General features: G+C 39.6%; 1 protein-coding gene across 1 annotated transcript in view; it reads left to right on the forward strand.

Annotated features, from left to right (window-relative positions):
• Window positions 1-1,488: 1,488 nt before the first annotated feature.
• LOC122085225 (importin subunit alpha-9-like) overlaps window positions 1,489-16,581 on the forward strand; it is a 24,717-nt gene continuing 9,624 nt past the window's right edge. The window contains exons 1-5 of the mRNA XM_042653712.1: window positions 1,489-1,628; window positions 2,036-2,258; window positions 4,754-4,907; window positions 7,562-7,664; window positions 9,089-9,273. Of these exons, the coding sequence (XP_042509646.1) occupies window positions 1,577-1,628; window positions 2,036-2,258; window positions 4,754-4,907; window positions 7,562-7,664; window positions 9,089-9,273 (717 nt within the window). The 5' untranslated portion in view covers window positions 1,489-1,576. The remainder of the gene's footprint in view (window positions 1,629-2,035; window positions 2,259-4,753; window positions 4,908-7,561; window positions 7,665-9,088; window positions 9,274-16,581) is intronic.

Genomic DNA, 16,581 nt, shown 5'->3' on the forward strand with positions numbered 1-16,581 from the left:
ACACCATTCCAATTTAGTGAAGATTGTCGTATCATGAATGGAAAAGTTTTTGCATTGGGCACACTGTAGTGAGGGTATTCTTATCATATTAGGGTTAAAACATAAAAGGGAAAGAGGTTGGGCATGCACATTCTACTTGGCATTCTCTCCCCCCCCCTCCCCCCCTTTTGAAATGACCCCTTTTCCTCCTATATGTTGCCCCATCCCGCATCCCCATTGGCAGCTATTGACTATGTATCTATGTCCTCTTCCAATATCCCTTAAAATGGGTCATTCCATTCAAATGGCTGCTAGCTAGCTGATATGTAGGACTATATCCAAGTCCAAAAATTGTCTTGAGAGTCTCCTAAACAACTCGTAAGTGCATGTTTTATAAGTTTTGCCTACTGAATACTTTGATATGTATAATTCTATCCATGTCCGCACAATAATTGATATATTTTAACTTGTGTTAAGATAGCCATTAAAAACCAAGTTTATTGCAACTATTGGTACAACACATCTTGTTGCTGTTGGTGACTTGTTCGAGGCACATATGGGCTATGTATGGCAACATTTATTTTATTTTTTCTGGGATTGAAAAGATAACGATTCCAGTGTCTTTGTGTTTTTATGGAACATAGATGGAGTAAATCTTGTATGTTATGATTGGTTTTGTTTTGTTTTGTTTTTTTTGTTTTTTTTGTTTCTTTTTAATAAAATGAACTGGTTACTAAAAACAATATGGGGGGGGGGCCTTTGAAGAAACATAAAATTGGTATTTCTCATATTTAAGACTTTTTTAAAGGCATTAGCATATTTGAAGCGCCTTTTGAGAAACATAAAATTGGTGATTGACATGAACAAATTTATTATTTCCCTTATTTTTAGGGTTATTTTCGATTTTGGCAATTATTCAGCGAAGTGCCTGATCTCATAAGCAACAGATCATACATTTGATGTTATGTTTGATGAAATCATGTCATTGATCTTTGATGTGTTATATGAAATTTTTACGGAATATAATAGAGAATTAATTTATTTCAATTGTGAGGCTTCCTTTTAATGAAATTATTTTTACAAGCTATCAGTTTGTTTATCAGGTGATATCCATGTCTATTGTATATTGAATATATACCATTTCTCTTGTGCCTAGGTTTCTATAGAAGATTTTGCATCCAATTTTTAAAATGCACATATTATTTTTTTTGGCGAATAACTTTTAAAAAGTATTATTGCCATACATTGTGTCAATTCGGTATCAATAACAAATCGTGTAAAAAATATATATAACAAAAACAATGTTTTTTCTGTTTATTTTCTTGGTAGGGTATAATATCGATATTTAAGACAAAACCTTTGATATATACCAAATCGTATCGATATCAAATGACATATCGAAATAACGTATCTTTTTTTCTTAGTAGGAATCGAAATACCGTATCAAAATGTCAAAATATCGAACCGGATCCCGTACCAAAAAAAAACCCGTACCGGTTGACAAACATTGTCCGTACTTACCATGTTTTTGGCCTTCTGAAATCACAAAGTTGAAAGCTCCCAAGTGAGTTCTTGAGCAGTTCTCCGGTGGTCGAAAATGGCCGATGAAGGTCTACATTCCCACAGAAGAGGCCCTATCAAGTCTTCAGGCATGTGATCCTTTCACCAACTGATGCATCATTTTCTTTCCTTGAATACAAAAAAGGATGTTTCAATCTTGTTTCCCACCGTTTCTAAGTCTTGGCAGATCATTTATTTTTATCTACTTAAATTAGTTTCTGTGACTATTATTTTGAACTAACTCAAACAGTTCATTGAAAATGGAATTGAATTGTTACTTCTAGGGTTATACGAGAGGAAGGGAGAATTTCAAATAAGATGTTCTCTTGTTTGTGCAATTCAATCTAGTCAACGAATCTACCTAGTTTTAGCAAAATCCTATAAAGAGAATGTCAGATACTATTTCCATTTGTTTATTTATGCATTTCTGGGTTAGAATGTGAAATGCCTGTTTGTTTTGCTTATATGAGATTATGAAATTGTATTTGGTTTCCAGTTGGAAACATTGCAGCACAAAGAAGAAAACAACATGCAATTACAGTGGGAAAAGAAAGAAGAGAAGGATTAGTATGCGCAAAGCGCCTATGCAGAGGTGGTGTCATTGATAATGCTGATGATGTTTGCTTGGACAAAGATATGATGATTGATGAAGAGCGAACGGCTTTGGATGCTCAAACTTCTTGCACTGTAGAAGAATTAAAATCTGCTGTCCAATTCCAGTATGTCCCCTGCATAAATATCTGCCTATATCATCTGGTTTTGTTTTAAACTTGATTACTCAATGTAAACTAGAAACTGAAACAAGTGAGGTCAGTCTGGATTTATTAAGATGAAAGAATGACTAATCAAAGCATTATCCTTGCCATTTGGGGTACCTGGATTGCCTAAATGTATTTTATCCAATATAATGATAGTATGGCTAACCAAGGGTTCTATTGGCCATCGACCTTAACTGTTTCATTTCTTTTTAAGAAAAACAGCAATCTATATGTTAATTGTTTGACTTGTCATTTAACATTTTGATATTAAAGCTTCCCATAATGGGTCTAGCTTAGCAGTTACTACGTTCTAGTGTTGCTCACCATATTTGACATCAGGATATAAAATACACTGTGGGACCTCTTATGCATGTGTAGTCAACTTACATATACAAAAAGAAATTTGCTTAATGCTGACCCCCTGATGTAAGTCGACTGTGATTGGGAAATTTGCTTCCTCCCCTTAGTTGTTTTCATGCTAGTTAATGTTGTATGATTTGGGTTTCTGCAGCAAATTGCGATTAAGCATGCAGAATGAATTAAAGCACCCAAAATCCTATTAGATAACTTAGTTATGGGAAAATAAGAAAGATAATGTCTACTATTCAAGTTTATGGAGGATCAAGGAGAAACGTGAATTGGAGTTTTGGGTGAAATTTGGGTTTTTGTTGGATGTGAGTTGGTGAATGGGTGCGCTAAGATTTAATTAAGGGTAGGTTTATTTATTGGACTGTTGTGGGTTATGTACTTATGTTGTCACGTAGCAGAAACAGAAAGTATATGAAAACACTCCAATCAATTAGGGTTTCGATGAATAGTTGCCAAGGCATCGCCTAGGCATCCAGGCTCCTTGGTTGCCTTTGTCACCTAGGTGGGCGCATAGTTGCCTTGTGTCAAGGCTCCCTCTAACGCCTTGGGTCACCTAGATGCCGTGATAACTATGTTTTGATCAGTAGAGATGGGGCTTATTAGGATTTAATGCATAAGCTTAGGAGGTGGCCTATGGTTTAATGAATGAAATGTAGGGAAAATACAGCTGGCTGTGGGGACTGGAAAGAGTTGCAGAATAATTAAAAACATAAAGTATACAGGTAAGAGAGGAGGAAGAAGAAACTACATGTACAATTCTACCCATGGTCAAGTGAACCTACCTTCTGGCTTTTGTAAATTTACACAGAGACCTATATTGGAAATGGAAAGCCACTTCTTATCGCTCCAAGTTTGTGCTGTCACAGCCTTTTGGTTGCTAGCACCCAAACACAAAGTACATGTTAAAAACAACCAGCTTGGTTCTTATTCTTATCTGAAGCCCAGGACACTTTTACAAGTTTGTGAAGATGCAACACAACACTATATTAGCCCACTGAAACCCTGTGAAACAATAGGCCCATAAAACACAAAATTCAACCAAGCCCAAAGGTTCCTTTTATGATCATACTGTCCAAAAACCAAAAATGGTTCATTTAACTTGAATAAAACCCTGCAATAATGTGCTGTTCTACGTCAAGTTGACAGTGTATCATCCGTCTTGTTGATAATATAAAGATATTTCTAGAGGCTACGTCATTATCTTTCTTTTGATTTTGTACTTCCCCCTCTCTTTGAGTTGATAGAAATCATTTTTAAGATCTTTTTGCTTCTTCCTAAACTATTTGGAAAATCGCATAATTAAGAAAATAGTTGTAGTTGACCCCTAGCATAAAATATGACTGATTTTAGGATTGTATTGTTTTAAGCTTTAACCTTTTTTTTTTTTTGCTAACGACTGGTATCCGGGCCTTTGGCCTGACTAGCGGGCCGTTTTAAGCTTTAACCTACCATACATAACGTTCCTTGGAAATTGGTGCAGAACTGCAGATTTATATAGGTCTTCTTTTCTTGTTTATGGACATCATAATCTCTTTCCCAAAAAATGTGCAAAAGTAATTATTTCTTGTATACATAGGGTTCATTTTCTCCCATACAAATACAAGTGCAAGTGCATATTTGTTTGTATTTGCTGATATAAACAAATATATCACAATCTCTTTCCCTTCTTTGCATGCACCCAGTCTTATGGTTCTATTTCCCTTCTTTGACTCGCTTCCCCTCTCCCATAATTATAGTTTAAAAAGCCTCGTATTTCTGTTTTTTCTTGTCGGTATTTTTGAACTCTGTTCTTTGTTAGAACATTATGACCCTTCTCAGACCCTGCAATGGCGGGAGCCTCGTGCACTGGGTATGCCCGTTTTCTTTGTATTTTAGTACATGCCTTTATAATATTTGAAGCCTGAAGCCTCTGCATTGGTCATCTTTTGAGTTCAATGTGGCTTAGTTTGTTTAATGGTAATGGTGCATTACTTGCATTATACACTGGTTTCATTGTTTGATTCTATTATAGGCAGTGTAGCTATTTTCTGAAGGAAGGATTCAATTTAAAACATTTACCCATGTTGTTGTCACTGTGAAATTGTTAGGGGAAATGGTGCAATGCAGAAAAAGGTGGAGTCCCTTCGTGATTTAAGGCGCTTATTGTCAAAGTCTGAAATACCTCCTGTTGAGGCAGCCCTTAAAGCTGGAGCAGTACCTATTCTTGTTCAGTGCCTTTCATTTGGTTCTCCTGATGAACAGGTCTTGAGAACCTTATTAAATTATGTAGATTGTCTTGGATTTCATGTTTTGTAACTTTGAAATGATCATACTGTGTAAGAAAATAGGAAAGGAATTTATATACATATTCTTATTATGCTGAACTTTTCTTATTAATTTTCTGTTAACTTACTCTCTGTTAACAGTGTGGTTGATAATCAATAGTTCCCGTCTATGGTGTCGGTGAGTCATGACATCTATGTGGCCTCATGGTTACTCAACTAATTCAATTCAAGCAAATCTTGTCCTTACTACTTGGGGTTGGCCAGATGAATCCTTTGTTGGCCCACACCAGTATGTGATGTTGTCATTGCTGTCAACACACTGAATCAACATTAGAGGAGCTGTGCTTGTGAGTTGGTGGTTGTGTGCTGAGTGCTTGCAGCATCAATGAGTGAGTCGAGGAAACGAATGAGTTGGGCCAAGTTTTTGTCGGTCACTGATTCACCCCCCTCTCAGTGACAGCCTGAGTTCAACATTCTGTGCTGCCATTGCACTCTATCAATTGGCACATCCTTAACTCATAGTAACTCATTCTTCTTCCGCTACTTCAGTTACTAAACCTTTCCTTGTCCATCTAATCCTTTCAGCATGCTTGTAATCACATATTTTCATTGGTTCTCTTAATGGTGTTGTCCACAACTAGCCTATCTTGGCTGCTTATCCCTCATTTTTATCTTTTGGTTCTACTCGTATTCTTCTAGTGAATGCATACATTTCCAATCCTATCCTTTATGGTCTTGCCTCTCAACAGTCTTGACATGTGGCTGTACAGCTATTGGCTAATATGCTATTATAAGTAATTCCGATTATTCTTTTTTGGAGTAACTTCTCTATGGTTGATATAGCCTGAAATAATTGTTAATGATGGTTGTTTTACACCTCTGTGGCTAAAGATTTACTATGCTACTATTCAAATTGACAATTTTAGCTCCAAATCATTATTTTTTATTCTTGGTAAAGTGGCTATTCAAATGATGAGAACAATCTTCTAAGGCCCTTTCCCTTTCAAAGTTTTATGGAAGATCGAAACTTCATTAACATGCAGCATTTCAGGGTGGGAGACTACCCCCGAGAAGGTGTTGACTAGTGATTTGTTGGGAAGGAGACATATGGGATGGTGTCCCCCATGTGTTTCCTCTGGGGTAAAGAGAATGGAGAGTCAGCCAGTTGTTTATTCGTTATTGTTCTTTTGTCTTCAGAGTCGTGCTATGTTTTTTAATGGTGTTTTAGATGTATTGGGTTTTCTCGAAGGATGAGGTTGAGGTTGTTCAATTCTAGATCAGCAGGTGTTGACTAGTGATTTGTTGCGAGGAGGGGCATGCTCCTTCGTTTGCTATTCTTATTTTTGGTTTTTTGTGCCTGTGGTCTATTCTTATCCAGGAGAATAACGACGTTTTTGTAGAAATAGATCAGCAGAATTAGAATCAACAATCAAGCATGGTTCAAGGTTTTGACCGATACTTGCGAAATTTTCCACATTTCCTAGGTATCCAAGATTCTGATACGAAATACCATGTGACTTTTAAAATTCACTGGTTTCGACCAGTATCAACCAAAATTCCCACATTTTGACTGGACCGAAATGTGGGAATTTTCGACTGGACCAATGGGTTCGACCCTTTGGGTGGAACCAGCCTTTATAAAAGCCTTCTTAAATGGGAAACCAAGCCTTCTTATTTCGAAATTTCGATCCTCTCCCCCTATTTCTTCTATGTGAAGTGGAAAACTTGGGAAAACACTCAAGGTTTTGCCTTTGTGCCATCAAATCTTGATTCTAAGCTTGGATCTTAGACATTCATAGCAAATCTACCTAAGGGAGTTTGGATAAAAAATGTAAATCCCATCTTCCCCAAATTTTTATTTTTATTTTTATTTTTTTATAGAATATACTTGGAAATATAGTAGAATGGTGTAATTTTTTTATATGTTAGTTAGAATGACCCGAAAAATTTTCATATGTAATATTTTTTTTTTATAGAATATACTTGGAACCACTTAGACACTCTACTTGGAATTGAGTGTTGACTGTTGAAACTTGAGAGATAACTCACAATTATGTAATATTATTATTTATTTTGGATCCTTTACATTATGTTTTGTTTGTTTTAAACTTTTAATTATGTATTTTACATTTTTAGTTAGTAACTTATATATGTTCTTATGTAGTATAGTTTCAGTCAACGACTCAATGTACATTATCAAACTTTGGTCAACATCACAAGTATGAATTTAAGTGTTTTTCCGTGAAACTAATTATGTGAATGGGTTAGAAATGTCTAAAATAGGACGTACACAAAAAATAGGAAAAAGAAAAAAAAACATATTTTCGGGGTCGAAACCAAAGTTTCCACCAAGCCGGGAAAATTTCCCTGGTTTCCTCAAAATTTTTCACATTTCGACCAAAATTTTGATCTCCCCAAGGGTCGAAACCCGATATTTTGAACCTTGCCTGCAACACAATGTGCTAAGCTTAGGAGTTCAACTCTTTCCTTCTTGCCTTTCTTTAAGTTCCCCATTAGTGGTATCATCTCCTTCTTTTCTCTATTCAATGAAGCAATTTTGTTATTAGAAACAAAATATGAAAAAAAATTATAAAGGATTTATTATGTTATTTTTGTCTTGTCATTTTGCAGTTGCTGGAGGCAGCCTGGTGCCTCACAAACATAGCTGCCGGGGAACCAGAACAAACAAAAGCTTTATTGCCTGCATTACCTTTGCTTATTGCTCATCTTGGAGGTTTGTGTTTCTTTTCATTTATTTCTTTATGGAATAATGATTTAGTCTCTTGGTCATTTTAACAGATGGCCTGAAATTTTAGTCCCATATTTCTTGGCTCCGTATTTGGTAATATGAAGGATAAGTTTCTGTTGGGATACATCATTCACTTTATTCAAAATTGACCCTTGGAAGACATTTATGTAATTTCTCCCAATTTAATGAGATAATTGCCTCGTGTGAAACAAAGACAAGTTAGGACTTGTGAGGACAATAGGGATTCAAACTGTCGCCCTAGACAAGATGGTATGACATAATACATATTAAAGGCTATGCTTATGGTGGTAGGGGGATGGAAAGATGATAAGTCAGCTATTTACTTATTCAGGAGGTTCATGGAAAGATTTAGATTATGTAAGAAAGATCTCCATATGGTCTTTATTAACCTAGAAAAATCCTATGATAGAGTACCTAGAGTGTTAATTTGGGAATGTTTTAGAGAAGAGAGGGGTGTCAAGTAAGTATGTGGACATAATTAAAGATACATATGATGGCGCAATGACTAATGTGAAACTTGTAGGAGGTCAAGTTAGTGATTTCCCAGTTACAATTGGGTTACATCAAGGATCAGTCTTAAGCTTTTATTTGTTTGCGCTTTTCATGGATGTTTTAATTAGGGACATTCAAGATGAGGTCCCTTGGTGTATGCTTTGTGTTGATGATATTGTTTTGGTGGACGAGGCATAATAAAGAATTAACACTAAGTTGGAGTTGTGGAGATCAATCTTGGAATCAAGAGGTTTTAAGGTACGTAGATCGAAGACAAAGTAAATGGGTGTAACTAAGTCTGAGGCATGCTTTCGGCTTTCCATATCCCAGGTATATATCCTTCATCATCTATGTATGGACCTTGGTCTCCTTGGACATCAAGGCATGCCTTGTCACCTAGGCAATGCCTTGCCAACTAAGGCATCTTGTATGAGGAAGAAATCTATGAAAGTAAAGGCATTGCAACATCAGCATTTGACTTGTAGCAATGAGAAATTGAGAACTGTGACATGACTCGATAGTGATAGCAGTGATTATGGATGCTAACAATGTTCAGTGGGAATTTCATTCCTTTTTTGTAGTAATGAGACTTAATATAAAGATGTTTAATGTGAAGGTGATAGCAGCAGCTTTGGTTGTTACTAGTAAGATTATATCAACATATGGCGGGAGCTTCTTTATCTGTTGTCTACATGTATTCAGTTTTCAAAAAATGTGTCAAGAAAATAGGGGTGTACCTGTGGTTTCTTTTGATATGTTCACTTGTCATCTGGTTTGCAGTTTCCTTGTAACCAGGTTTTATTCGCTTCAAGTTCATCCTATATCATTTTGCTAATGCTGTGTGCGTTTTCTTATTCTATTTTATTTTCCCCCTCTAACTTGGACCTGTCATGTAGAGAAGAGTTCCATGCCTGTTGCTGAACAGTGTGCTTGGGCATTGGGGAATGTTGCGGGTGAAGGAAAGGAGCTGAGAAATATTTTGCAGGTTCAAGGAGCCTTACCACCACTTGCAAGGATGATGCTGTCAAATAAGGGTTCCATAGCAAGGACAGCTGCTTGGGCCTTGTCAAACCTAATTAAGGTTCTAAACTCCACTAAATTAAAGAGAGATCAATGTTTAATCCATTTGAATAAGATCAATATTTAATCCATTTGAATAAGCATGCATGATTCTATTATGCCCATGAATGACTGGATCTGCCTTCTCTGCAAATATCTGATATGTTTATCTTGTTGTGGTTGGTTTCCCTTTACAAATAACACCCTTCTTGGAGATTTGAGTGGTGTTTTTTATGTATAGATCTTAGCCCAATGTGTGGATTCTACAGGACTCTTGTACGATCGGCTATGATGTATGGGGTAAAATGTTGGGCAGTTCAAAAGTGTCATATAGATACGTTGTGTAGCAGCGATGAGGATGTTAAGATGGATGTGCGGCAAAACTAGGAAGGATAAAGTGAGGAATGAACATGTTAGAGCTGATTTGGTAGTTGCCCCGATCGATGATAAGCTTTGAGAAAGTCATTTGAGGTGGTATGGTCATGTTCAACGGAGGCTTGGGTTGCTACAGTAAGGAGCAATGATCTGATTCAGATTGAATGAGCTAAAAGAGCTAGGGGCAGACCTTAAATGATCATAGGGGAAGCTGTGAGGAATGGCATGCATAGTCTAGGTCTTGTCCCAAGTATGGACCTCAGGTCTAGCCATTTGGAGGGCAAGGATCCAAGCTGACCCTATTTAGTTGAGATTATCCTGACTTGCTCCTGTTGTGCTTTTTTTGTTGTTGCACGGATCCATGTAGGCGACCCCATTAAGTTGGGATAAGGATGAGTTTGTTGTTATGTTTGTTGTTCGATCCTAGCCCAATGTGATTTTACACCTTTTGGTAGCTGAGTGAAGCCCCTAGCATGTCAATAAATATAATTGTTGTTTTAGGGCAAGTGGAATGTGGTGGGCAAGAAATTTTTGGCTAAATGAAGAAATAAAGGAATCACACTGACTCTGGATGGTAGATATATGTTAACCTTGAATTCAGCATATAAAGGACCCATCAAATAAATTTTTTGTGGGTGAATAAATAATTCATTACTAAAAGAAGAGGAAAATACATACAGAGCCTCAAGAAGAGGAAAAGACTAAAGAACATCCTTCAAGAAGGGGAGGGGGTTTTAATAACAACAGAATAAAGCCCCCAAGACCCAACAATATGACAGTTCCTAGCGGAAGCAATACAACTTGCGGATACATTGGATAATTTAGCTTTAACATCAAAGAAAATGGACTCCCAAATCTTTTTCGGAGGACGAGAGTTGGAGGTCCATTTCCTACTGTTTCTTTTCATCCAGATCTGGCTAATAGTAACGCAAAAAGCAAGCTTGCCCATAGTGTCACAAATAGAAATCCTAACAAATGACATGTCTATCCATAACCATTCTATCTGGAAAGGGAGAATTCTTCTCCTTCTGGGCCAACACTTTGCAAGGACTCCATTCCAAATGGAGGAGGAGACAAGGCAAGCAAAGAATAAATGATCTATATCTTCAGTCACATATCCACAGAGATGGCAAAGAGCGGCCACAGGAATTCTCCAATGAATGAGGAAGGACTGCGGTGGGAGGCAGTTAGTGAGAGCTCTCCAAGCGGTGAAGCTCTGGCAGGGATATGATGCTTGAACCAAAAAATCTTGTACCAAGGAGAAGGGTTGCCGTGAGGTCTGATAAATTCCCAAGTTGCCTTGGAGCTGAAGAGCCCACAAGGGGAGGGAGACCAAGTAACAATATCTTCACTTATTTGATGATATGTAGAGACAGATGGAAGGACATTCCAAAATTCAGCAAGTAGAGGGGAGGAGAGAATCAGGGGGGGTCCAGGAGCCTGAGGTCAAAATGTCTGAAACTAGAGAATGATTGGAGAGTCCAGAAGAATAGATGATTCTCGCATGGATGACTTAAGAAAGCACTCCAGCTGGATGCCAAGAGTCGAGCCATAGTAAGGTGGATGATTCGTTTGCAATTTGAGAGACAATGACTCCTGATACAGAGGATCTGAGAGATAGGATCTTGTGATAGACCTAAGAAGCATCAGAGGGAACTGGAACAATCCATAAGGAGTCTGGCCGAAGGAGGACCGCGTACACCCAGTCGACCCATATGCTCTTCTTTTTGGAAACAACCTTCCAGATTAGCTTGATGATTCCAGAGGAATTGATCTCTTTAATCTGCCTTAGCCCTAACCCTCCTTCCACTTTAGGAAGACAGTTAGTTGACCAACTTAGCGGGCGGAGGAATCTGGAGTAGTCGGATCCTTTCCATAGAAAAGCAACAAAAATTGATTCCAACTTTGAAACAATGGACTTAGGTAAGCCATAGATGCCCGACCAATAGAGATAGGAGGACTGTAGCACTAATCGGATAAGCTCGAAGTGGCCTGCATAAGATAAGAGTTTAGCTTTCCAAAGTTGGAGACATTTTTTGATGAGGTTCATCATAGGGATGTAGTGATGAGTAGAGAGCCTTGCCGGAATCTAAGGCAGATCCAAGTATTTGACTGGAAGATGCCCAAGGGAGAACCCAGTCTTATCCAGAAGAGAGGCCTTAGTAGATTCAAAAACCCCAGTAAAAAAGATAAGGGATTTGCTCAGATCGATGCCAAGGTCCAAGATAGACTCAAAATGCTCTAAGAAATGCAAGATAGTGCCCAAGGAAGTACCATTAGCCTTGCAGATGATCTGATGAGAAAATCATCAGATCATCTGCAAGGCCAAGTGAGTAAGCTTGATGGCCTTACACTTCAGAATAGGGGAAATGAGCTGTTGATCAGTGAGAGATTGGATGCTCTTAGAGATAACTTCCATAGCTAGGGAGAAGATATATTGGGATAGAGGACATCCTTGATGAATCCCCAGAGAAGAAGAGAAATTACTAGTCGAGTTGCCATTGACCAAAGCAGAGAATTAGGGAGAAGCAATGCATTAATCTATCCAGTACACAAACCTCGCAGGAAATCCCTTCTTGGACATTACTGAAACAATAAAATCCTATCTTAACATATCAAAGGCCTTGTGAATGTCAATTTTCATAATAGCAGCAAGGGAGTGAGGTTTCCTGTCAAACCCTCTCAAAGTCTCATTACAGAGGAGGATGTTATTACTGATACTTCTACCTTCTATAAAGGCCGAGTGGTTCTCACTGACAAGAGGATCAATCACAAGCTTGATTTTGTTGGCTAGAATCTTAGCAATGAATTTGTATAAAAGATTGCATAAAGAGATTGGCCTGAAAGCATTCATAGTCTTTGCTCCCTCCTTTTTGGGGATAAGACAAAGGAACGTATGTCTAATCCCTTTGATCTGGCAAGGATTAAAGAAGAAACTCTTGACTGCTTTGATTAGATTATCTTTAATGATATCCCATATTAAGGAGAAGAATCCTATAGGACCTATACTAAAACCATCTGGGCCAGGGGATCTCCGGGATAAGGGAAGCAGGACGTGAAGCAGGGTTGAATAATTCCTTGAAATAATCAACAGCCACAGACTTGATCTCACTAACACTGCAGAATTGGGGGCCATCTAGAGCAATAAGCATAGGAATGGAGTTGATGTTGATTCTTGCCTTCATAGACCGATGGAAGTAGGTTGAATTTGAATCTCCAAGATCCAACCATTTGATTCTAGCTTTCCGTCTCAAAAAAATTTCTTCCTGAGCAAGGAGGGAAGAGAGGCAGACTGACACAATTTTCTCTACCTTAGCCAAGGAAGAGTTGAGGGGATCAGACTAGAGCATCACCTGAATAAAAGAAAGCTTATTCCTGTAGTCAATGACTTGAGATGAAATGTTTCCAAAAAAGTTAGAATTCCACACTTAAAGAGCCCCCTTCACATTTCGCAACTTTCTAGCAAGACTAATAAAAGGGGAAGAAAAGGCTTGGACTGGTTTGACCCAAGCTTCTTCAACAATGGAAAGGAAGTTCGGATGGGAGGACCACATATCAAAATACTTAAAGGGTTTGGGGCCAAAAGATATGTAAGGCTGGATCAATAAGGAAATGGGGCTGTGATCAGAGATACCTGGAGGCTCAAAGGAGGCATGGGAGGAGGGGAAGGAGGTGAGCCACGCTTCATTTACCAAATACCAACAGTCTATCTAGTTTACAAGCAATCCGAGCAGCCCCAGATCTTTTGTTATTCCAGGAGAACTTGATACCAGATCATCAGAGATCACTAACATCAATAACATCAATGCAATCATTAAAACCATCCACTTGGGCAATGTTTATCAGCCCACCACCCTACTTTTCATGACCAAAGCGAACAACATTGAAGTCACCACAAATCCCCCAGGGGAGAGATCCTGAATTTGAGGCAGCCAGACGTAAAACATTCCAAAGAACCCCTCTATCCACAGCCCTGTTGGAAGCATAAATGGCAGGGAACAGGAAAGAGGTGCTGTGGGGGATGAAGGAGATGACATGTGGAGGTACTGAGAGGAGGAAGAAAGGAGGGAGACAGATAATTTGTGAGGGTCCCAAAGGAACCAGATGTGGCCGTTATGACGGTCAGAATAATTGTTGAGATAGGACCAGCCAGGGACAATAGTGGAGATGATGTGGGCAGCAAAATTTTCTTTGGCATGAGTTTCCAGTAAGCAGCAAATCCCAGGACGAATTTCTTTGAGAAGGGAGCGAATAGTAGATTTGCTTGGAAGGGGAATTAAGACCCCGAAGGTTCCAGTCCAGGCCTTGAGACATTAATCATGGTTAGGAGGGGGCTGCAAAGGCTCCATGGATGGGGGAGCCTTGAACAACAATGGCAGATCGACGCGAAGAGTGGTGACGGTAGGACTGAGAGGTAGACTTTCCATGGGGGAAGGGAAGTCAAAAGATTGTCCTTAGCCGAACGAACCATAGAGTGCAAGGAGGCAAGGGGCAAGTCGGGTGGAGAGAAAGAAACCGCCACATTCGGATAGATACCCGATGGGTCTGAAACTAAAGGTCCAACAAGAGTCACTATAGAGTTAGGCTTGGGAGAGGGGTTAGGAATGATGTCATGGCCTGGGGAATAAGGAGGCCCAGTAAGAGTGTGGTGGGCCTCGTCCAAGTAAGGGAGTTCAAAGATAAAGTCGAAGGTGGAGGGCCAGATAAGAGGGGTAGAATGGTCAAGGGACAAAGAGGTAGTGAGAAGCAAGTGGTCAGTCGTGATGGGACCCACAACCAGCTTAGCCAAGAAGGGAAGCTTCTCAACAAAAGGGGGTAAGATATCTTGGACCATCGCAGGTTCAACCGAAGACAAAAGAGCCGCCACAATCTCGGATGGCAGTCGAGGCTCAAAGTCAGACAATCTCGACGGAGAAGGAGAGCGACTGTCAGAGAAGGAAGCACTTCGACAGTCTGAGAGATCATCACTTGAGGAGCTTCTTGCTAGAGAGTGACCAGCCGAGGAGCCGACAACATCAGAACCGACAAGGCACAAAGTTTCCTCGAGGTGCTCAACATCGAGGATCGAGAACCTGTTTTGTCCATCAGGTAAAGCGTTGTGTTAGCAGGAAGAGTTGCAGGAGCGGTTAAGGACTCAATGGCCACCTGCGTTTGCCTCGAATGGTGGTGATTGCAGCGGCACAAGGATCTTTTACCTCTGTTTGATGGATGAAAGTCATTTTGCTGAGGATCTTCAGCCATTAGGGATCTGTCATGCTGATGAAGAGGACCCACAAGATCTATATCAAGGGTTTTATGGATTTTAGGGGCTGGCTGGCAAGGTCTGCAAAGGGCTGAGTTGTGGCCGAAGCCCTTCCAATGAAGACATTGAGGGGGCCTCCGTTCATACTCCACTTGCTGTTGAAAACAGAAGTTGGCTACTTCTTGGATAAAAAATAGAAGAAAGCAAGGATTTAGCTGTTGAGACTTCAATACAGATCCTGGCATAGGCCATACGATCCTTCAGATGGGTTCTAGCATTAGAGCAAAGGGGTTTTCCTAGAACTGATCCGACAATGCTCAAACCTTCGGAACACCAGAAGTGCAGGGGGAGTCCTGGGAAGGAAACCCAAAGAGGAAAGTGGAGAAGTCCACTCGGTTGAGGAGGAGCTGTTTCTGCCAAGGCTGAAGGAATATGGGCGTCCGGCCAACCGACCAAGGACAACCATCTAAGCATTGAACCCTTTCCTGTTCATCGGAGAATTTGAATAAGAAGAACCCATGGTCCAGGAGGAAGATATCCATAGAGCCCACCGCGCGCCATTGCTTCAGCAGGGATGTTTTGACAAGGTGAAAAGGGGGTCTAGTTCCCAGGAAATGGCCAATGAGCAAGCGGTTCCATCGGGAAGCTTCGGAATTGAGGATCCCATTTGGGCAGACAGCTAAAAGGGAATCCCCAATCCTAGGGGGGAATGAAATGTAGGGGAAGGCCTTTAGGAGGAGGAGGGAGTGAAGGTTTGAACTGAGCAGGCTCCTCCAGGAGGGATGGGAGAGTGAGCCGGGGGTGTAAGAGGAGAAGGAGGAATTGGAGGCAAGGTAGAGGGAGATGGAGATGACGGCATTTCAGCAGGAAGCTCCGCCATGGTGGCCGGAGCTAAAAGAGGTGGGGGTTAGCGGAGGAAGCTCATCCAGCAGATGCTGCAGAAGAAGATTCGATAAATTTATCCCCTATTCGATAGTTTATTTATCACCACTCGAGAAGGAGCCACATTTTTCTCAAAAGTTGTTATTTTGCTTTCCTAATGCTCCAAACAATTACCCCATAAATTATAAACTTAAGCCTCTTCGCCCCCCCCCCTTTGTTTGCATGATTGGGGTACCATATCTTATATCAAAAAGAAAATACCCTCTGGTTACCGACAAGCTATACCTGTATTAAGTGAGAATCTCTTCGCGAAACTCTATTGTGAAAGAGCAGGTGTAGAATGACTAAGGGGCAGTTCTCACGGCTTAAGATAGAAGAGACAAGCACTTACACACATGATTACTAGATATGAGATGAATATGGCCAGAATACTGTCCTTGTAAGCAGTTCAAATAAAGAATAACTTTGGTCAATTAATTGATGAGGAAAATGAGTTTTGATTAAGAAATAGGGGTGCAATTGGGTGAAGTAGTAATTTTAGAAGCAGATGTGGTATATTGAAGTAGAATTTCTCATTGGGGTTAGGATCAACTACAATTTACAGGATACATGAACTCCATCGTAAAATTGTTTTAGTTCTAGGCCTTTTGGAAGATTGATGCAATGAAAAGCTTGGGGTTGAATATGAGATGCTGCCCTGGTGACCAGGGTTTAAAGTATCGGTATCTTTAAAAGGGTTACTATATGATAGGTTTAAAGTAATGATACCATATGCGATACCAATACTTTAAACCTTGTTGGTGACAGCTTAAATTTTTTTTTTTTTGGGGG

Source organism: Macadamia integrifolia, chromosome 7 (genome assembly GCF_013358625.1).
Source record: "Macadamia integrifolia cultivar HAES 741 chromosome 7, SCU_Mint_v3, whole genome shotgun sequence".
Lineage (NCBI taxonomy): Eukaryota > Viridiplantae > Streptophyta > Magnoliopsida > Proteales > Proteaceae > Macadamia > Macadamia integrifolia.